We start from the raw sequence: 23,966 nt of genomic DNA on the forward strand, positions 1-23,966 counted from the left end.
CCCAAATAATGAAGTATATACAGTGTTAGTTGCCAATTAGTGTTGTACCACAGAGCAAGCAGAATGTTATGCAAAACAAGAAGCTGCTCATAAGGCAATAAAGATACCTATTATGAGTTCTAACTAACCTCCCCATCTTTTTTAAGGATTTAAATATAACTCTTTCTTGTCAAATCTCTTGAAGAACTCTATTACTGATGATGGAAGGTGATGACTGTCAGCCAAAAAACTACATTAGAGTCCATAATTGAGTTTCAAGAGTTGTCAAGAGCAGGCTAATCAAATAGCTGCCACTAGAAATAAAATATGAAAGAAAGAAAAAAAAAAGTTCTCTTCTGGCAGGATGCAAAGTATGTTGCATAGTTTCTTCATGTCATTTCTAATAGTATGTTCAATTTTTCTGGGCTACCTTTGTCTGACATTCTGCTCTTGTCTAATAATGATTCATTATATATAATGTATTCAATGACTGTAACTCACCTCTTAGTGCCCAAAAATATGACTGCAGCAAGACATTTGCATTGTAAAACAAAAGCATAACACCAGGGTTTATGAAGGATCCTCTTATATTAGTTTCTTGACAGGAGATTTTTTTTTTTCTGAAGTAAAATACTGACCCCAAAATAATCTTAAAAATCTAGCACAGGAAACAATTAACAGCTCTTCCTTCCCTGTGCTTAGGTAATTTGACAATTTTAGGGAGAGCTGGGGGGCAAAATATTCCTTGGCTATTCAAGGAAGGTGAAGAACTGCACTCACTCTACTACTAATGGATCATTAAATCCATGGCCTGCAGTTTGGAAGTTTTAGCAGTGTTCAGGCTATGTGATGTGCTGTGGTCCAAAAATACAGAAATGCAAGCAGTGTCCCCAAACAGTGCTGAGTAAAATGGAGATGATGCTCCCTGAGCCCTCAGTTAACTATTGTGGTTGTTCATGACAGCAGGGAGTGCAAAAGAGAGGCTGCTCTGAATTAATTTTTCCTGCCTGCTATTCCCTGCGTGTTCTCGGGCAAGGCATTTATTTTCTCCTCACTGCTTTTATTCACCTTTTTATTCCTATAATTGCACCAGGTCACTGAGGGGACAGGCAAGACCAGGCAGTACCTTTGGTTCTTCATTTAGCTACTCTCAAACGAAATATGAGCACAGCTACATTTTTGGTTTCATAGTTATTTACACTTTAACACCACATAACACTCCTCCTCAGCTAAATGGAATTGATTCTTTGCTGCTACTGTACAACCTAGAGAACAACAGCAACAACATAACACCTGGGGGTTAGCAAAATGTTTTATTACAGCAAAACATAACATTATATTTTATCTGTCCCATCAAAGCAAAATACCTTTATAATATTTCCCACTGGCTTAAAAAGGAAATGCTAATAGAAATAATTTCATTATTAAAAATATATAATGCTTTCTATTTATTTTGTTCTGTATTAGAAAGGCAAATATTGGGATGATGATACGGCTTAAATATATTAAAACTTTCCCTCTGGGGAGCTTGTCTTCATCTTTAGCTAGGCCACACATGGAATGAGTTCAGGAATCTCTGCATGAGCAGGTATCAACCCACATTAGGTGTAAATTTGGTACCTTCAACCAGAGTGCCGGAGTTTGGGAAGAAGAGGGAAAGTATTCGATACCTGTTCTACAATGTTTTTCTTTTCCTGCATATTAAAATTTCTTCAGTGTATTTTCTTCCTATTTTTTTTCCTCTAGATAATGCAAAGTTTGTCTTCCCTTGTTTTAACCATTGCATGGTAAAGAACAGACCACCATCTTATCACACAAACTCCATTTAACTTAGTGGAATTGATCAGCATGGCTGGTTCTTAAAAATTCTGGGAGAAGTGAACGAATAGGAGAGAAAGAGTGATTCCAGAGAGCAATTCAGACTTCCTCCATTAATACACCTGCACTGAATGACCTCCTGGAGAAATCTCTCTCTCTCTCTCTCCACTAACTACAGTGGAAGCTCAGGAAGATTTGGCTGGAAAAAATTAGCCCTTGTGAATGTGGAGTTCACAGGAGTCCTACAGCATCCAAACCTCCTAGTCACTGCAACCTCCATCTGTGTCTGGAGAGTGTTCTTAGCCACCCTCAGTCATCTGCTATTCTTCCCAGGAATCAGAGATGCATAGTGTGGTCTTTGCAGGCCTAAAGTTCTCTTACAAGTTCGCATTTGTGCAGCAATTAAGGCAGCAAGTTGTCAGGCTTAGCTGGGATTTCAGTGTTCCACAGCAAGACAGAGGAACTGTTAACTATATTTAGCAGTTCCTGTTAAAAATTACCGAAATACCAGTTAGGGAGGAAAAGGATGCTACAAAGAACACACTGGGTAAAAGGAAAATGGCCTTTCCACTGAGCTGAAAAACACTATCTAAAAATGACAGGAACAGCATCCTCTCATGCCTCAGACCATTTGCTGGACATTATTCACAGTTGCCATGTGTACAGCATCCTGACCATTTTCAATAACTGGCCAAAACTGTACAATGTTGATACTAAAATAGCAGAAGATAATCTGTAGTGCATCCTTGGACAATCTGTGGACATCCTTGTCCACATTCCCTGCAAAACCCTGAAAATCTAAGACAACATTAGATCACAGCTGCACTGTTTTGAAAACCTCACAGGGAGGTTCTGCTGCTCAAACTTGCTGGTCTCTGTATCCTGGTACACAAATGAGCATTGTGACAGTAGAACTACCTGGTCAATTCTTGCCACTTTAGCTCAGTGGGAAGTGGGGCCAAGAAGTCATCATCACATTTTAAAAATACATATGTTCAAAAAAGACTGGTATCCTGGTTGTTGATAGATTCATTTTCCTGGATATACTGGAGAATGTCCACTTCACTCATTGTCTGTATCCTGTTCTCCTTTTGCTTTGCCAGTGAAGGTGAAGTAGTGCTCTTGGGGGAAACTGCTGGCTTCTGAGGCAGAGGTGGTTTGGGTGGGACCTTAGGTTTTGGTTTGGAGGTAACCTCTAAGAGTTTCTCAAAATCATCTTCAACTCTGGAATGAAAAGAAAACATCAGTATTTAATAAATTCTGAATTACTTTTTGTTATTAAGAAAATACAATCTTTCAAAACAAAACTTCCTGCAGGAAAGGATCTACTCTGATAAATTTCTCTCTCCATAGAAGTTTCCATAAGAACCATCTCTTTTATAATGTGGCCTTTCAGTTCTCACAAGTTAACTTATATATAACAGCATGTTTTCAAATGTCTAAATTAAAGGCAATTTGCGATTACTAAAACCACTAAACTTTATTTTAGTTTGGGAAACAAATGTTTTTGATTTGTGACAGGATGCTTTGCTTCGCCATAAATTTTCATGGGAAAATAAAATTATCCTTTTTAAACAGAGTAACAGTATCCTTTTTAAACAGAGTAACATTTTACTCTGTTTTCTCTTCATCCCCATCACCCAAACCTGAGACTGAGCATCCCCATGCTCAATCATGAGAAACTGTAAACACTATTAAATAAATCTGTGTTCATATTTGGTTCCAGGACACTGGAGAAGTTTTGCAATCTGTGACCATATACAACAACTCTTTTTGGTGATTATTTGCTTCTGATTCCTACTGAAATTACCCAGAACACCTCAAACAGTTCATGGTATATTCTACCTGCATTATTCGACCTTATCAGATATGCAGCTGGCTCTGTGCGCCCAACTCTGTTCCCACAGAAGCTGTTAAAAGATTTTAAGAGAGCTCTTATCAGAGATTATCTTGTGACTCCAAGAACTGTGTGCCTTTGGAAAGTCAAAATATGGAGTAAAGAAAAAGAAGGATGCTCTCCAGCAGCTCCACTCACTAGAACAGGATATGGTATTGGAGTCTATGGAAGATACCTTTTTAGTTTCTTCTCCATTACCTGTAGGTAGGCAGTCCCTGGAGCATGAATCAATCATTTCATGTCATGTATTTTTTGGTTCTTCCTCTCATTTGCCTTTCGTAGTTAGAATCATGGGATCATTGAATATCCTGAGCTGGAAGGGACCCATACGGATCATCAAGTCCAACTCCTGGCCCTGCACAGGACATCCCAAGGGTCACACCATGTGCCTGAGAGCATTGTCCAAATGCTCCTTGAGCTCTGTCAGGCTGGTGCTGTGACCAGTTCTCTGGGGAGCCTGTTCCAGTGCCGAACCACCCTCTGGGTGAAAAACCTTTTCCTAATATCCAGTTTATAACCTCCTCACTATGACGAAATGAGGCATCTTGGGGGGTTACCCAGACCACTGTGAAACCCCTGGGGTAATTTTTGTTTCTAAATGTGACAGTGATTCCTCCCTTTCTCTCTTTGTCCACCAGTTGCCTTAGGATGGGTACTGTAAATGCCTCTACCACACAGCAGTACAACTGGTAGGGCTTTCTGCAGACAGTTAAAAGTAAAGTTGTGCTTTTCCATAATTTGGGAAGCAACTGATGAGGCAACTGTCCAGGAACAGGATCAAAGAACCAACATCTCTTGAAACATTCCTCCATCCCCACTGAATATCGTTTGAATGTTAAAACCATAGGTACTTCAAGAGCTACAGCCCCCTCAAGCTAAGGATCCCACTATTACTAAGATAAACTGCATAATTTCAAGGGCTTCCTTTTTGTGTTCACCCTCATTAAAACCTATAAGTACAACAGTACTTCCCAGGCTGAGACAAACCACACCCACCATGAACTGGCCATGAATTCAATAAGCATTAGCCTAAATTTTCTGGTGTAGAGACAGTCGGAACTCTTTAAGGTAAAACCATTCCTGAAGTCAGACAGATCTTCCTGTGACTCCCAAAAGGAAACTAAAAAGAATCACTTTTAACCAAGGCTACTCTTGTAAAATCACTGAAATGAACATTGATATCTAAAACTAGGGGACACCTGAACCAACTGATGGACAGAGCCATTCACTGCCCCAGAGTTCTGCACCTTGAACTTTACCTGTGGTATTCCAACAGGCAGAGCCTCAACTTTTATCCTCTAAGTAAATCTGGAGAATATATTCTCTAATTTAGATAACATTTCTGACGTCTTTTATTTTCCATGATTCCTTGTGCGTGACATATCCTACTTAAGTTACAAAACACACTCAATGTATTTCTGAATTCCTAATCTACAAAGAAATTCATTTAATTTAAGACCAGGCCTTTCATTTATTGCAAACTCTGATATCCAAGAGGTATCACACGTGTGATCATGTTGCCAAGACATGTTCTTGTTCTCTTTGCTGTGTAATAAACAAAACTTGTTAGGGCTGGTATTTCTGAAGCCTCCCTTCTTGGCATAAACAAAGAGTGACTGAATCAGTGTCCATGCCATGAAGTTTTGGTCTTAAATAACAGGAAATATATAATAAGCAGAAGAACAATACACAAAATACATGAAGACAATATGGAGGAAGCAGGATTTTGAACTAGGTGCACTACCCAGAAAGGGCAGCAGTAAATCCAGTTTACTAACCTGGTATGATGGTACAACTCCCTTAATTCTCTGGTCCAGCTTCTGTGCTAGTCACAGCAACAAAACCACTCAGTACAACCAAAAAAATACCCACAAAGGATTCAGTCCAGTAGGCTGTGGGGGTCTTTAGGAGGTGGGGGTTTGTTGTTCTGTTTTTAAGCCAAGGATTCTGCAGAAGAAAGTCTAGAAGCTGATGATGTAATTTCCTTTTTATGTCCTGGATTTTTTCAAGACCTTGGTTAGACAGAAGCCTCAAAGAGAGAACAGAATAGATAGTATGTGGTTTTTGTCTCAAAACCTGCTTTTCAGTGCTACAGTGCTAGGCAAGCTGTTTGATCTGCTGCTGTTTGATCATGTGAGACACAACTGTCTTTGCAAAACTAAAGAGGTAAAATGCAAAATGCCTCAGGCAGAGATAGAAACAAGGACTTCTATTTCTTGAGAGCAAATGAATTGTTACAGTGCATAACTACCACCATATTTAACTCCAGGCCAGGAGGAGGAAGAAAAAAATCAAGCAACTATTCTGAAACAAGATTAAAGGAAGAACCTTCCCACCCCATCTTTTTACAGACAATCAGGCACAGAATCCATGTAATTAATCATTCTTTAATTAGTCTCTTTCTTTTTCTGTAAAAGAAAAGCAGCTCCACAATGTTTAAAATTCCTGCCATATTGTTGTGCTGATTCAGAGACTCCATTGGTGGAAATTCTCTCTGACAGAGAGAGCAATCAAAGCCCTTACTGAAGAAAGGCTGTCACAAAGCCCTTCATGACTGCTGGCATGTGGACTTCCAGACAGCAAATGAGTTCTGACTGGAGACAGATGCAGCTGCCACAAGAGCATCAACATTTTAAATGCCATTTCTCTGGTCTTTGTCTCTTCTCTCTGGACCAGATCTTTGGGACAGGAATGACTGTCTGCATGTACAACATGATGGGGACAGTGACCTCTGCTTGCTGGGAATCCTTTAATGAGGAGAATTTGTAAAGAAAGCAAGAGAAAAAGACTCCCATAATTTGCTAAAGTATCCAAAAGGCTCATGATTGAATTGTGCAACTAGCACAGTTGTGCAACTAGCTGCAGTTCTTGCAGAACAGACTTTCATCTTTTGCTATCTTAGTATCTTCATTTTGTCTGGTGTTAATTCCAAGTACAAGAGATACCTTACCGAAGCCTTGGGGAGTGCTGTAACACCACATCTACAACTTGGGAAAAGACTTGTGCCCAAAAATAGGCCCAAGACTTCAAAGTATCTGTTACCCATCACATCTGCTATGGTCAAGAGAGACAGTGTGATGTCCAGCAACAGCAGGGATGCAGCCCAGTGGTGCTGCCTGGCCAAGTGCCAGGGAACAGGCTTATTAGTGCAGGTAAGTCCCACAAGAAGCCCTCTGAGGAAATCAGCCTGCTGGTTATATCACCCACCTAGGAAATGAGAAAAGTCAACTTTTCCAGTCTGAAAAAGTTCAAACCTCTCTCTCCTGCCTCTCTAGGAAGTTCTCCGATCAGCAGCCAAAGGCACAGCTGGGGCAGGGGAGAGCAGGCAGCTTTTGTCCCTTGAGCTGATGATGTCTGTCAAAAATGCAAATAGCTTGGGGCAAGATGGTTAAAATCTGGTGGGTCTCAAGCCCAGCAAAAGTATTTCTTGCTACACTAGGACTCCACATCACCTCTGTACATTATTCTACACAACCTCTACATGTTCCTAGAGGTGGGGCAAGGATTAATGATTCTGGTCTAGCAAAAAACATTTTGTTTTGTTGGCAAGTTTACTTTATAGCTTTTCTAATGCTTGTAAGTAGCATCTTGATACATCATAGGAATGAAATAAATTAATTCCTGAAAACCATCACAGAAGAATTTGTTTTTCTGTAACCTACTGCAGCCAAATCAAAGACCTTTCCCCAAAGTTCAGTCATAGCAAGCAAGAGAAACTGCCCTGGAGTGGTCAGGAAATTCCTGACTCAGTTATTGCAAATTTCTCTTCCACCTGTATGTTGCCCAAACTCTCTCCCCAAAGGATCAACATCTAAACTATCTGTAGTTTCTCAAAGCCTTTTTCTCCAACTATAGTGCTGTTCTCATACTCTCAGGACAGTGAGCATTGGTGCTGGAAATGCTGCTCCACGTGACTCCTGGATAGGTTGAAGATGTGTAACTCTCTGAATTCAGCATCTGCTAATGCCTGCTGAAAGAAGAACACACAAACTTTTTCTACTTCAAGGGTGGCAACAGTTGCTTGGCAAACCTGAAACTGACAAACCTGCTCAAGAAACTCGATGGACTGAATGGTGTCTGGGGTGCAGTTTCACAAATAGCCTCAGCCTTAAAAAGTGTAATGCTCCTGGAAAGGGTTATCCATGTAATTCTAAGAAGGAACACACCAGATCTGCCATGACAGGGCAGCAGAACTGGGATCCTGCTGGTGACACTTTTTTCAGCACTGGAAAAATGTGCTAACAGCTGCTTCCTTCCATCTCAGCTCCCTATTCATTATCAAAGGTGAAGCTAATTAAATCTCTTCTAAAAGGCTGTTCAGACAGCTGTGATAATTATTTCAGGCTAGGATGTGTGATAATTTATGTAATTCTGCGGGCACACAGAGCTGCTGCAACATTCACAGGATCAATTCCAGCATTGGTTTTCCACAAAAACCTGATCCATCACACCAGGCAGACATGATTAAGATTAATGAAGCAGAAGAGTGCATGCTTGCAGGGCTATGGCCTCACTGGCATCATGGAGACATGGTGGGATGGGTCCTGGGACTGGAGTGTTGGAGTGGAAAGATACAGGCTCTTCAGGAAGGAGACAGGCAGGGGATGTGTGGCGGGACTGTCACCCTCTATGCCAATAACCAGCTGGAGTGCACAGAGCTCAGCCATGAGCCTCAGATGAGGAGCCATCCAAGAACTCAGGGGTCATGACTAAAGGGAAGGCAGGAACAGGGGATATTATAGTGGTGGTTTGCTACAGGCCACCTGACCAGGAAGAGTGAGTGGATAAGGTACTCTACAAAAAGGAGCAGCTTGACCTTCACAAACCTTGGTCCTCACAGAGGACTTCAACCACCCCAGTATCGAGTTGGAAGGACAGCCAGCAGGGCTTAAGCAATCCAGGAGGTCCCTCGAATGCATTGAGGCCAATTCACTTCTCCAAGTAACAAAGGAGCCAACAGGAAGAGATGCTGTGCTGGACCTCATTCTCACCAATGAGGAGGGGCTCCACCATGAAATGGTGGAGTTTGAGTCTCTCATGGCAGTGAAGTGGGTGCTCAGCAAACCCAGAACCCTGAATTTTAGGAGAGCAGACTTTGGCCTCTTCAGGAATCTGCTTTGTAGAGTCCCATGGGATAGAGCCCATGAAATCTCCCATTTCACTTAGAATGCAATTGGTTCTTCTCAACGTTCCGCACTTGTTAATGTAAAGTTGATGATTCTATTTAAAACAGTAATTCTCATTTCATATGAGCAAGTATCCACAGAGAGCAGAGATTTCAGTTTGCAATGAGAACGTTTATCAGATTCTCTTCTCCCTCATGTTGTGACAAGCACAGCCCACATACATTTTGCAGACTCATTTGTCTCCTTAACAGCCTCTCTCTGCCTCATGAGTTACAGCCACTGCTGAGGATTCACTGCTGTGCTGACACTGCTGTGGTGCTACTGCTGCTACAACCACTCAGTTACCATAAAGATCACAAAGGATTTGGTTGCTCCCGTGCTCTGCTCTGAACATTATCTTCTTCCCATCCTCCTTAAGGCAGAAGGTTCTGCCCTCCTCTGCCTCAGGCAGCTCTCTTCTAACTCTAAGCCCCATAATTCACAGTGAGTCAGACACTTCTCAGATCTACCACACACTTGTGAGCAGACGCTGAGGTACATGTGAATGTTCACTATACCACTGAAGAGCTCCCACATCTGCATTATTCAGCTACTCCATTGGAGTGCATGAACATATCCAGGTTTCTGGACTTACCACAGACCTGATGGTGCATCATATCTCAGGACAGTCCTAGATCTTAACAAAATGTGTTCAGGTAAACTTTTGGTATAACCAACTATATCCAAGAGACTGAGATGTTTCCATTTCCATTTCTAGTAGTATATCCAGCTCTAGCCTACTAAAGAAATGGGTTGTCACAGCTCCTACTCTGATCTGAGAGCTGCGAAGAGATTTCTTCAGTCCTTTTGGGAAAGGAGAGTAATTGCCAAAACATACAGGACAAAGGCAAGACTTGTTCTTAGGCCTCAAAATAAGCTTAAGCTCTCATGCCAGGGAGATTGCAGAGTTCAGCTCATGTTGAACATTTTCTCACCACAAAGGGTCACTGCCTGGAAAAGAGACTGTGGTACTGCCCTGCAAGAACATTCAACACCAGTTCGGTGGGAGAGGATTCTAATGCTGCCTCTACATTGATGAGACTTGACTGTTCTGCTGAGGCTTCCACCTGAACAGGAAACAAAGTACACTTTGCCCTGCCACTGGAGAAAGTTCAGATATGGGATTTCAGGTGACTGCAGTGAATTTGCATAGAGGGAAGGTCAAGTGTTGCATTAGGTTAAAACAGCACTGCCACTCCTCCTCCACTCTTGGACAGCAGCTTTTCCTTTACCCTCAACTGCCTTGCCTTGAGTTCACCAGCCCTCTACAATGTGCAGGTAACACCATGAACTCGGTTTACCAGGGGAATTTCAGAGGGTGTTAGGCACCTCAACAGATCAACAGATCCTGACCTATCTGCCTATACCTCTTCCACAGCCAAGAGTTGCCTCTGGATTCCCAAAGCAACTTTCCCACTGGACCATTGGCATGATTTTCTGCTCCATTACACGTATTCATTTCCAATTGAGGACTTATCAACTATTGGAAGCATTGAGACAAATCAGGAATAAAGGAAAACTACTGGAATTTAAAAGAAATTAAATATTTTCCCATGGGTTCCTATAACCATCTGGCTATGCTGCTGTTGTTGATGAACCCAAACTGGTCTGAAAGCATGGTCTATTGGTCTCAGAGCAGACCTCAGAGACCTTTCCCTAAACATATATAACCCAAAAGACATTAATACGACAGATGGAGAAGTTCTCTCTAGTGGATAAAAATGCAAGGACTGCACTGGAACAGGCCCTTCTCCTCTAGTCATATGAACACTCTGGATGAAGTGCTGGATGCTGAGATCACTAGCAGACTAGAAAATATTGCAAGCACATGTGTGTTTGCTCCCAGTATACCACAGCATGAAATCAGGTCATGTCCTGCACAAAAAGCTTCTATAAACATCAGGTGGGCTGTCAGGGTGTAATGCAAGATGGCACCCAGCCCAGTTTAATCTTTGTTTAAAGTCAGGTATTACTGCTAAGATAGCCAGCACTTTTCCATGCTGTCACGGGTTTTGTAAAGAGCATATTATTCTATTCCATCTGGGTGGAGCAGAATTGCTTATCTTTGCCCAAATGGGTCAGTGTCACTTATCAGATGGTGGAGTGCTACTTATCTCTCTTCATTGTTTCACTGCTTCCATGGGAATGTCTTCTGCTAATGGACCATTAAGAGCTCATCAACGACATTACACATTACACTGCACTATTGTAAGCTGCTCCACACAGGGAGGAGGAGCCAAAACATCTTAACCTAGATAAAAAGGAGCCACAGTCCCACCAGGTATCCAGTTTTTTTTCCACCGGATCCCTGGAGGAAGACCGGACCCATCTCACCATTACTGGACCCTTTTTCTTCAACGGGACCATCTCTACTCCAACAGAACCACATCTGCCACTCCAGGAGGGCTTACTTTGGACTGCTTCCAACACCCTGACCAACAGGGTGTCAGGTTGTATTTCTGACTCTGTCAGGGTTTTCTAGGATTTCTTGTTTGTTTATTTGTTTGCTTATTCTTCTGTACTACAACATCTGTATTTTTATATCCCTAGTAAAGAACTGCTATAGCTATTCCCAAAATCTTTGCCTGACAGCCTTTTAATTGCAAATTTATAATAATTTGGAAAAGGGGGGGAGGGGCTTACATTTTAAGGGAGACTCCAACCCTCCCTGGCAGATACCTGTCTATCTAAACCAAGACACATGCATAGAAAGCAACAGCTGCAAAATTACCTGATTCAGGAGAGGTTTGAAACCACACAGAGTCTCTCTCCTGCGTTTAGTACTGGCTGTGCAAATCATATATCCTAACAGGAACTGGTTGACACAAATTAGCACTGGAAGCAGGCTGGCCTCATCATTCAGATGCCAGCTTGAGACCCAGAAGGAATGAATTTGACTCATTACTCCAGCAGATTCCCTGTGTCTCCCCAAGCATTGGTTGTTCCCTGCTTGATCTCTTGAGGACTATCAGTGCAGGCAAACAAGCCCTGTGAGAGAGACGTCAGGGGTAAATGCATTTTATGCTGATGTGTTCCAGGGCTACACTATCAAGGGAGAAGCAATATATTATACCCTCCTGCAACTCTGAGCTTCCGCCCTCCTTCCCACTAGATTAAAAATTACATGCAGTGTGATAAAGAGTCCTTTATAGCTGTGGACGTATGCACAGGATCCCTCCTGGAAATACGCATGGAAGCCTGTGAGCCATCAGCATGGAAACCTTTCTTCCTGTGGCAAGAACCTCTGATTTCAGGTCCCTGAAGCTGAACTGTTCTTTATCTATGGGCTTTTTTCCCCACTTTTTTTCCCTACAGTGGAGGTCAGGTTCCCTGTGGATTGTTTGCAGAAAGCAAAAGTGTCATGTTAGAAAATAAAAACATGACAGCACACCTTGGGTCTTGAAGGCTCCTTTGGAGTCACAGAATAATTCCTTGCACCTCACCTTTCTTAAAGGGTCTTCCTAATTTCCTATTTAACGTGTTTGATGTCCAAGCTTCATGACACACATCTTACATTTTACTTGTCAATACAAGTATTGATTCACAGTTTGCATTCTGAGTATTCAAGCTTTGTCCCCAAATTCATCTCTTTCAAGATCTAAATAACATCTCAGGCCACCTTCATCCCACATGACAGATTTGAGATGAGTACCTCAGCAGTTCCTCAGTGTCCTCCTCAGGATCCCTGCTCAGCACATACTTGCCGTGCTCACAGGCAGCTGGCAGCAGCAGTGAGTCGCCCAATTTCACCACCCCACCGAGGTCTGGGTCTTCAAATAACTTCAGATCTAGAAAGGGTAATCAGAAGCTGCTGTATTTAAATCATGCTAACACAATAAATCATGTAACACAATGCCTGCACTAACACTAACTAGTAAATCCAGCTAGTTTGGTTGAAAAAACAGATAATGTAGACAATTCTTATTTTTTATTACGACCTTCAGTCCACAAAGTGTGGTGATACTCTGCACTCTAAGGACTTGCTACATCTGCTTTTTCCTTGCACTCAAAAGTAGGTCACATTACTCTTGTTAGTGTGGCCTGAATGACTGTGGGACAGCCAGCTCCCACAGACCTTAATATCATAGCTCAAAATGTTTACAGAGAACAGCTGTGGGAGCTACAGGTTTCATTTGTTCTTTCTGAATGATTCTAGATGATTCTGCTAAGCTGAAGATTTGCCTTAACATTTCCAAGTTATTGTTTAGCCTGTATACTATGCATCACTGGGATTTAAAGACTCAGTTATACATATGCTTTAGACAAAACAATCTGTGTATATACAAATATTGAACAGATTTACTCTCTTTCATCTTTCTTCTGGGACCGATTGATGAGAAATCTTTTTCTGGGCCAAAGAGTCCTTCATTTGGATCCACCTCCTCTTCAAAAATGGTTAATTTGGGCTTCTCTTCCTTGGTAGGAGAAGCAGGTGCCTTCTTTGCCTTTTTTGTTCTAAAAGGTAAGAAAAAAGAAAGTTACCTGCAACTCTTCATTTAACAAGTAAGATTTATGGCTAGAAAGTCTCATAAGCTGAAAATGGTGGGAGGCTAGGAAAGGTTTAGACAAAGGTACACAGGCATCTGTTAATTGCTGGCAGGAATGAGATACTGAGCAGGAGGGACTGTGGGTCTGGCATTCCCTAGCTGGACCCATGTTTTGTATTCTTAATATCTGTCAAGGACCCTAGTAGGAATGGGAAAAGCAGAGCTAACAATGCAGTACTGTGCAAAGTACTACTCAGAAACATTTAGGCAGTTTTACTCCTCCCACACATAAAGCTTAAAATAAGAAAGATCAGTTCCAGCAACACTGTTTGAGACAGACAGAAAAGGATGGCTTGAAATACAAAGTGCAAGGTTATCCATTGCACTGATCCCTTTGGCTCCATTTCCTTGCCAGTTCCTTCTCTGTTTATGATTGCTGCATACTCCTTTCATAAAGGTATTAGATAATCCCCTCATTTGCACGTGGCTTAAATAAAGGGAGTTGACTCCCCTTCCAAGAGCAGAGTGAAAAGCACCTGCCTCTTGCTGTCACACCCAGGATTCACATTCCACCAGCTGAAGCTAAAGGCAGCTTTCACAATAAGGCACCTTGAGTTATGAGGCAAACCAGATGGTACAGTAAAGAAAATTTAGAGGATAAAACCCTTTGGGTGAAAAGTCCAATTCAAACTAGGCTGAAAGAGAAGCATTCCCTAAGACAGCATGTCCTTCCAAAGTAATTGCCATATTTCAGAGATCTTTAATCTCAGCAGCCCCGGCCCAGCAATTTCCAAGGTAGCCCCTTTTAGTGCCTCTTCCAATGGAAGATCTGATGTCCTCCTCTGCAGAGAGCAGGTCAGGTTTCAGCCTAGAGCAAACCCAATTATCAGCATTTAGCATGCCATAGTCATCAAAAACGAAGAACAGGGTCAAAAGATTACACACACATTCCAACTACATTAAAGAGTCCTGCAAAATCCTCTTCCAATTACAGCTGCACACAAAAGCCGAGTTCAGTTACTTCCAGTTATTTTCACAAGTTTATTATCAACAAACTGGAACTCATGGATGGTGTTACCTTGCTACCACCACTTTGTGGCAAATGCAGCCAAAGAGCAAGCCCCATGCAGAACTTAGATATTGTTCTATAAGGAAATGTACCCTATTTGATACTCTAAAGGTATCTGCAGGTATCAGCAACTACTATTTATGACACACCCCTTAATTTTAAAGCAGAAGAAACTTTAATTAATTTCTCTTTTTTTTGCATTCATATTCATTAGGAATATGTCTTGAGTAACTTCTGAATTTGAGCTATTTTTGAAAGTGCAGCTCCAAGGAACTGCTTCCAACTGAAGCATTTGTAGAAGACCTTTCTTCCAAAACCTGTCAGAATCTGAAGTTATAATATGTACAGGCAGCTTTCCCCAGGATATCTCCACAAACTCAAATTCATTGCTTTATTAACTGTAGTAAGGGATCTATCACTCAAATGAGCACAAGTATTAAAGGAAAAGGTGAAACAATCAACAACAAACCCAGAAGAACAGTAGGACCTAGTCTTTCAGAGCTGACAAACTGATTAAAAAAATTACTAAACACAAATAAATTCTATCTACTAGGGAAGAAGCAATCTTCATTTGCATAATTCACACCTCACAAAGTATTTTTTGAGAGGTGAATGACAATATAGGTGAGGATTTGCCAACCGACAGAATGCTGAAAGTCTTTGACAAGACCCTTCATCCATTTAGAGAATTACAACAGCTCTCCTGATGCATAAGAGTCCATCATGGCACAGGTAATTATGTACACTAGCCAGTACACTGCCAAGCAACAGGTCCCCACCCCAGTGAAGTTAGCAAGGAATTTACTCTTAGGTAGCTCACATATTTGCAGTAAACAATACTAGAATGGTAGGAAGCACCAAAGAACGGGAAGAGAATTGTAAAAAGCGTCATAAAAATAGCATGTAAAACAGAAATAATGGAACTGAAAGGTCCTGGTAACAACCTCCTGTGTAGTCTGGCCACCAAACCAGCCCAGGGCTCACTTTCTGTTTGGCCAGGGGACTCCACTGGCAGCTACAGGGCATGGGGCCAGACCCGCTGGGTTTGACTGGTACCCAGAGGAACAGGAGGAAGTTGTTTTTATGCCTTCAAGTTGTTTCCCCTCACTACCCTTCTAAGGAAGCCACTGTTGGACTGCCAAGTAATTCCAGTATATCCATACAGGGACACTGTTGAGGTCAGTCCCTAAGTGGGAAACAGGATTCCCACAGTTCTGTATTTAGCTGTGCCAGTCCAGACTGCACAGCTGAGCAGAGGTTAATGGATGAGAAGGGGGGTGTGAGAAGTTTCAGAGACTGCCTGAAGTTCTGCAGCTGGCCTGAGTGTGCATCTGCCTGCGCACCCATCCCCTCTCTGTATATTGGTGCTGCCTCCCCATAAGCAGGGCCCAGGGACTCTGCTGGAGCTGAGCTGATTGTGCAGCCCCAGGCTGGCAGGCATGCAGCGGAGAAGCTGCAAGGACAGCTAAATCAATGATCATGATGTAGCGGGGTGCAGTAAACTTGTGTAGGAATGTAAAGTCTTTGGGGAAGACAGCAATGAAGGAACATTAGGTCTTCCAAAGTATTACTGTACTCAAACCCTGCACTTTATTAGCACTTTTTTCATACATCACGCTCACAACCTTGGCATCTGACGTTTTGAAACTACCAGCATCCAGCTGGCAGAAGATGACCCGTGTTATTGCTATTTCTTAATTTATGAAACAAGTGAACTTTTGGAACATCACTCTAGTGACTTTTAAAACCTTAACAAAAACCAAACCAGCCCTAAAGATGACGTACCCTTTGCTCAGCAGAAACTATTTACCCAGCTGAGCCTACTGACATCTACACAGGAAGCACTATGAGAATAACTCAAATAATGCTCCTGTCTCCTGCTCTGACTAAAAAGGAGCTTCCTAAGTGACTGTACATAAAGACTGGCCCCTTAACTGACATGGACCAAAACTGGATGATCAAAATTTAGAGTATATGAATCCACCTAGTCAGGCTGCTGGAACACTCAAAAGTCCAGCTCCCACATGATCCTCAAATCACCCATGAAAATGTCAACAAAACCCTGTATGTGGACACTTTCAAACCTCACTCTGTTTGTTAGCACAGTTCTCCTGTACTGTTTACTGATGCAATGTACGTCACTCATCTGGCAGCCTCCAGGTAAAACTGGCACAGCAGTAATGCACAAAAGTTTTCTGGTCGGCTGTGGAAAACAGCAACAAGGACTCAGACACTCCAAATTCAGATTTCCAGACCTGTGTATGACAGCTGTTTGTGAAGCACTGGAACTACAGATCCAATACTGGGTGACACTCGTTTAAATCAGAGTGTGTCTACTGTGCTCTATACAGAGGGGAGTCCCTGCCCTTTTCTCACTGCTGGGTTAAAACAGTGAGTGTTGTGATCAAGAGCATGTGTAATCTCTGCACACAAGCAGAAGTTTTCAGATGTTACTATTCTGAAAATATGACCATCTCTTTTCTTATACAAATAAGATTATGCTTCAGAAAAGAAGTGTTACAGTAATATTTAAAAAAAAAAAAAAAAAACTTATCCAGAATATACACACTCATATATTAGGAATCCATGGAATTTTACAAGGGAAGAGGTCCCTAATATAAATGGACATCCCAACTCGCACAAATCTACGTTTAGGCTTGAACAAAACAGCTACAGCTAGAACAGCAGCAATATCAGCACATCTTCTTGAAAACCACATCTGAAAAACAAAGATCCTATACACTAGTTTGTGCAGAAAACAAAATGTCATCTGCTGCTTTCTTTTCACTCAACAGTGCCCATTTTCCAGAGCTGCCTGATAATAACAGACAGGACAAAAGGGCTCATTCTCAGTCGCTCTGGCCAAGGGATGCCCAATGGCAATTCAAAGCCCATCAGCTCACACAGCCTCACTCCTAAGCATTAGGCCACCACGACAAGTTCTGGCTGCAGGGATACTTTACCTCACACAGCGATCTTTTTCTAGTAGACATCATACTAATTTACAGTATTTTAAATTGCTTTGGCATGTCCCAAAGTAAGATAATGTGTGGAATGATGGAATAAATCTCCAATTAGAAATCATTTGGAACAAGAGTATTCAGTTGCAAAGTTTGTCTACTGCAGCTCTGAGATTAGGTCAGCCTTGGATTATTGTTCCAGCAGAGCAACAGATGGAAAGAAAGCCTGAAGGAACAGATTTTCAAGAGTTCAGCTCCCATCCAGGGACCTGCTTTTGTGGAGAGATTTTTCTGAAGGGTTCAGAACTCAAGAGTACCTGTTCTTCCTAAACAAAGGCAAGCTGTGTTTGTAATCTGTCCTCAAGTTTTCTATCTTTTTCTAATGTAATTTGAAAGCAGATGAGAAGACCACAGATGGACAACTTCTGTTTAGTACACAGATCATTAGCAATAATCATAATGCAGAAACATTTCCTAAAATGTTTTCAACTAAATAACTAATAAAACACTCAAGCACTCATAAGCCTGGCAAGGGAACTCGGGTTACAGAGTAGATCTGCAAAGAAGGAAAATTACCATAAAGGAAATCTCTTTATAATTTTCCTCTGATTTTCTAGACTAAACCAGAGTGTAAGGCTTGCTGAAACAAGTTAAGGACAACAAAAGACAAGTTTCAAAACATAATCATGACCAAATTAAACCACAGTGATCCAGAACAAGAGAAGCATAATAAAGTTGTCAATAATGTTGTGAGAAGGCCAAAAATACTCAATAGTATTTTGGGTTTCATCTGCAAAGCAGGAAAATGGTATTTTCAGGTTTCTGACAACAGTGAAATTTTTCTTATCCTAGTACTCATGTTAATGATGATCATTTTCAGATATGCAATACCAGGTACATGCACTAAGGTGCTTTGGAAAAAACTGGCCAGGTATTTTCTGCACCCCAGATGTAACTATTCAAGACATTTTAGAACTCCAGGGAGGTTACAGAGGGCTAAAAATAAAGCTATTTTAGAAATCAGAAAAGTTAAAAATGTAGAACACAAGCATGGGCGAGTGAGCATTGCCTTGACACTCAGTAAAATTATAGACAGGCAGATTATCAGATACAATCAATCAGTAATTAAAAGAGCATTCATTACGATTACTATTACTATTACTATTACTATTACTATTACTATTACTATTACTATTACTATTACTATTACTATTACTATTACTATTACTATTACATCTGGCCAGAATCATGCTATTTTCTTTCCATGAATCCACAGCCTTGATTAATAATGTTATCTTACCCAAGGTGTGACATAGCAATCCTGAAAATTCCCACCACTTTCTTCTAAAGCAGGTGCAGGACAACGGACGTTTCTCTCCTCCAGGTCCTGCAGACAGTGATCTCACTGCACCATTGCAGGAACCTGCTTCTCTGTAGAGATCCTGAGCCACCCCTGCATTAACCTGAACACTCAGATGCCTCAAGCACCAGGAGATAAAACCACAACAACTCTTCTGGTAGAACAAGGAGATGAGAATATTATGTCTGTCTATCAATTAGTAAAAGAGCTACAAGGCAATCATGCTGATGGCAGCATCAGGGCTTGATGTAGACAGCTTTTATCATGCCCTTAATTCTCTTTCTTTATTTGTATGTCTGGCAGGACTTGATTTCAAATTGATAAAAGGAGAGAAACACTGATTTTTGCTCTGCTTCCCTCTTCTGGTGCACCTTTGATTTTCCTTATGTCCAGCCTTTACAATTTCTGTCCAATTCCATCCTTTTTCCTCTTTTCACCCCTCTTCCTCATTTTCCCAATTTTCTGGCCGGTATCAGACATTATCCTGCTTCACCTCCAGAATCTGCAGTGCTGCCTTACCCTCCAGACTGACAATAAGGCTTCCTTGTCATCTTGAACTCCCGTCTTCACATCATGTACCTCTTACTCTCCACACCTCTGTTCTGGACTCTTCTTTTTCTGCTTTAACCCTAGTGATTATTATCATTGGTCAAATTACGCTTTTGAAAAAGACCACAGGCAGTAACAGAAGGAGAAACAGGAAACTTCACTGAGAAAGTGGGAAAATGCAGATGAGAAAAGGGGCAAAAAAAAAGGATAAAGGGTAACAGTAGGCAAAACAAGATAAAGGGGAGAAGTTGAAGCTGATCACAAATGATAACTAGCTGTAACTGCTATCCTCTAAAAATAAACGTTTACTAGTCAGTTTTCAATGAAAAGCAAAACTCATGTCAAATCTTAAATAAATACAAAATCTTTCTGAAGAAACAAAGCTTTATCAGGAAATAAAATGTGGGAGATCAGTTTGGACTTAAAAAATTCTGCAAGACATTATCACTTGTTTTATTTCCTTTAAAGTAATATTCAAGCTAAAGGAGCTACTTTCAGGAATAGTTACATTTCAGGAGTTACTTCTCAGGAAACATTCTTTTAACCCTATAAAAATTACACTCTAAGAAAAAAAATCCCACATTCTCTTGCATTAATTAATGATTGCTGCAGGTCTGTAGCTCCAAAACTAACGAATTCTTGAGTAACTACTGTGTTGCATGCCTGTAAAATGATGTCTATATGCAGTACAACTCAGCAATAAAATGTGCCACAAGAATTTAAATTTGACCACTGTAATGAAATCAACCTGCCACCATCACCCCTTTATGAGATGTTCTTCACAAAACATCCTGAGAAGCTTCACAATCCACACTGCCCAAGCTGAAACAGCATGTGAAAAAAACTTGCTAGTAAATATGTTTTCTGCCACACTCTCAACAGATTTGGGAGCAAACATTTAAAAAGAAGGCCTCACAAAGAGGGAATTAAAGGCACTAAAAGTATGCAGTGTCATGCTGAAAATTCTTACAAGTAGCAACTAAAAGTGACAAATACAAATAACAACCATTTTGGAGAAGGGATTGATGTCTTCAACACTGAAATGGTGAAACCTGCTCCCCTCCTGACAGGAACATACTACTGTAGCTTCTTGTTAGATCTATATTCTGAGAAAGCACTGAACATGTGAATAGTTGATACCTCATTTTCAGATGTGCTGGGCACTCACACCTCATGGAACAGTAGAGTTACAAAATGGTTTGGGTTGGAAGGGACATTAACATCACCTATTCCAACCCCCCTGTTGTGTACAGGGACACCTTGTCATTAGGTCACTGAGAGCCCCATCCAACCTGGCCTTGCACACTTCCAGGGGTGGGGTATCCACAGCTTCTCTGGGCCAGTGTCGCACCACCTTTATTGTATTTATACCTCATCTAAAACTACCCTTTTTCAGCTTAACACTACAAGTTTTAAAGTGTCACCTCACTACAGGCCTTGGCAAGGCCTAATCATCAACTGTTTGGTGCCTCCTTCTAACGACAGGCAGGCTGTTTTTAACTGCTACCTCTCCTTAACAAAGCCTTAATATTGGGTTATTTAATCTCTACCTCACAACAAATTGCTGTCCAGTCCCTTGCACTTACACTGTGCTCCTCAGGAGGAGATAATTTCCACTTTGCTGCTGCCTCACCTGAATTCCCTCCTCACCACATCCTAAACAGAAGGGGTACAGAGCCCAGACTGCAGAGACAACCCTAATTTTTCCTTGTCTGTGAACAGAAAGGCTTCAAATAGGATAGAGGATGTTTGCATAAAAAAACGTCTGGCTTCTCTAATCCTTGATGCTCCATATAAAACTCAGTCTGAAGGGTACCTTTCCTTTTCTTCGCCTGGTACCTGCACAGACCAAACTGCACATGATATTCCAGTCTAAAATTCTGTCTGACATACCTGTCAAACCACATCTAAAGAGCTTATGAAAAGCTCGAGAGGGGCCAGTTACCAAGGCAGTGAGCAGATTCCAGCAGTAGCCAAGCAGGATTTGCATCAACTCGAGGAGGGATGACGGGGCTAAGCCTGCCCCACTGCCTTCCCTTCCGCACATCCTGCTGTTCACAGAGGTCACTTTTTTCTCTTGGCTGTGCCAGGGGTGAAACAAAACCCTCACCACAATTTAGAGATGGCTCCACAGGAACTACAAGAGAGAAGGACACAGTGAGACATTGTCAGAGCTAAATGACACTGCTGTTACAGACACAGTACCGTGCTCCAGCTGCTGCCTCTCCTGCAGATCATGACATCAAAACATCTTCCATAAAACAGAACACTGCTTTCCTGCCTACAGGTTTTTTGTGATTATTTTTTGTTAATGGAGTTAAGATAAAATTGCTCTGGGTGAAATATTCCTTAGGCCATGGATATACCTAGTGCATGAAGCAATTCCACTTGTGATGTTGCAGACACTGCTGGAGGTCAGACTGTAGGAACAGTCACACCAGGGAGCACCTCAGACACAATCACTCCCTCCTAAGCAAAATACTGAGGCTCTGCAGTGCTGGCTGCCTAGGGGCTGCTTTCTGCTGTAAGCAGAAAAGCAGCTGATGAAATTCTGCATTTTTGAAATTGGATTCCTATTTAAGATTTTATTGCTAACTAGCTTGATTTCTCAGCAGAGAAGCTTTTGCAAGGTCAGTAACACCAGGGGCTGGGCACTGAGCTCAGGTGCCCGCAGCTGGCTGTCAGGCTGGAGGGGGGTCCAGTGGGGAATCACCACAAACCCCTTGGGGAGCACAGCGGGGTGGGCACTGAATCACTGGAACCTGCTAAGTGCCAGCATGCCACAACACGTGAGTGAAAGAAGAAGAAATGAGTAGTCTTCACAAGTGCTCTGGCTTATGCACACGATCCAACTCAGTTGCTGGTGTTATTTGGCAGCCATGACAGTATTCCAAAATCTTAACAAAATTCACTCCACTCCTACTGGCAAAAAATCTCTGAGCTCAGCCCAGCCAGAGTGACACTTGCTATTCCCACAGCACTCTTCAGAGCTGGCAGATAGATGATCTCAGGCCTCCAGCTATCCTCTCACATGCCCAGAGGATTATGACTTGACACAAACAACATGAGCCTGTAGATCCACACAACTGACTCCTTGCAGATCCCTCTCCTTGCTCCTGCTCAGCCACCTGATGATCTGCTTCTGCCTGCCAGCCCCTTGAGATGGCTGCATTGAACACTGCAAGGGTGCAGCAGGGAAAATGAATTAGGGAACACAGACTGTGGGTAGAAATACTGAAAATCATCTCCAGCTCCCATACCCCAGATGACATGAGATCTCAGGCTTGTTTGGGGACAAAAAGCAACAAACACAGAGCTCCAACAGCCAAGGAGAGCTCTTGCCACGTTTAGCTACTGGTCACTCGCAGTGTGAGTGTGAGCCAAGTTTAGCTAGTGGTCATTCATGTGTGAGCTAAGTTGATCCTTTGGGTCAGTTTGGTTACTCACAAATCCTAAATTCATTCAAAGAACATTAAAGCTCTACACTGTGAAGAATATTATACCATCCAGTAAGTTGAAGATGTGAGAGATTACCTGAGGTGTGGTAAAGGAGGATCTTTGGTTGAATATAGAGAGGGAACAGAAATTGTAACACTGATCTACGTCAGTAAGAGGGACGACTGGAAAAGTGCTGAAATTATGCTGATGAAAGTAAGGGAGTAGCAATTACAGATAACTGCACAATATTTTGAGCTTTTACTCCCTCATGTTACAGTGGCTATGGCAGTGTTGGAGGAAGAATGATCATTACAGACAGAAACCACAGACCCAGGGCACTTCAGGATTTGGGTCCATAAGTAGAAATGCTATAGCAGACCTTTCACATGCCACACAGCCAAGACAGAGAATAAACACCACAGGGTCAGCGTGGTTGTAAAAGTACAGTACATCAGATATGGTCAAAATGCTGATTCACAGGGCGTAATTTTTCCTGAGAATCCACTGCAGAGATTTCCCTGAAGCCCCTGGTGAGACAGCTGTGACCCTGCAGCCCATGGGGCCCAGGGGGGAGCAGAGATCCACCTACAGCCTGTGGAGGATCCCAACCCGGATCAGGGGGATGCCCTGTGGAGACCCCACACTGGAGCACACCCCTGGCAGGACCTGTGGACAGAGGAGCCCATGCTGGAGCAGGTTTGCTGGCAGGACTTATGACTCCAAGGGAGAAGGACGTAAGGAGTCCTCCCTCTGAGAAGAAGGAACAGAAGAGACGACAGATGATGAAGTGACCCCAGCCCCCATTCCCCATTCCCCCGCACTGCTGGTGGGGAGGTAGAGAAAATCAGGAGCAAAGCTGAGTCCAGGAAGAAGGGAGGGGTGAGGGGAAGGCATTTTATAATTCAATTTTATTTCTCATTATCCTGCTCTGATTTCACTGGTAATAAATTCAGTTCATTTCCCCAAGTGGAGCCTGTTTTGCCTGTGACAGTCACTGGTGAATGATCTCTCCCTGTCCTTATCTCAACTCGTGTCATAATTTCTCTCCCGTGAACAGCTGAGGAGGGCAGTGGAGGAGTGGCTTTGGAAAGATTTTGACACTGAATTCCACAGCAGAGGTGCCATGAGCACAGGAGGCAGCACACACACCTACCCTGCTGAACAAGAGGGCTGGTGCAGTATCCATATTTTACAACACTTGGCCTTGGTTCTCGCTTGCTCTGTGGCATCCTGGAATTAATGTT

The 23,966-nt window shown here is 42.2% G+C and overlaps 1 protein-coding gene across 2 annotated transcripts in view; it reads right to left on the minus strand.

The window, feature by feature from the left end:
* Positions 1 to 1,258: 1,258 nt before the first annotated feature.
* The window catches only part of HS1BP3 (HCLS1 binding protein 3), a 53,896-nt gene continuing 31,188 nt past the window's right edge, over positions 1,259 to 23,966 (minus strand). For both annotated transcript variants that reach the window (XM_066179996.1, XM_066179995.1), the window contains exons 5-7: positions 13,163 to 13,314; positions 12,512 to 12,647; positions 1,259 to 3,021 (exon numbers count right to left, since the gene is read on the minus strand). In XM_066179996.1, the coding sequence (XP_066036093.1) occupies positions 2,793 to 3,021; positions 12,512 to 12,647; positions 13,163 to 13,314 (517 nt within the window). In that variant the 3' untranslated portion in view covers positions 1,259 to 2,792. The remainder of the gene's footprint in view (positions 3,022 to 12,511; positions 12,648 to 13,162; positions 13,315 to 23,966) is intronic.

Source organism: Chamaea fasciata, unplaced genomic scaffold (assembly GCF_029207755.1).
Source record: "Chamaea fasciata isolate MVZ Bird 193981 ecotype frontalis unplaced genomic scaffold, bChaFas1.0.hap1 SCAF_3, whole genome shotgun sequence".
NCBI lineage: Eukaryota > Metazoa > Chordata > Aves > Passeriformes > Sylviidae > Chamaea > Chamaea fasciata.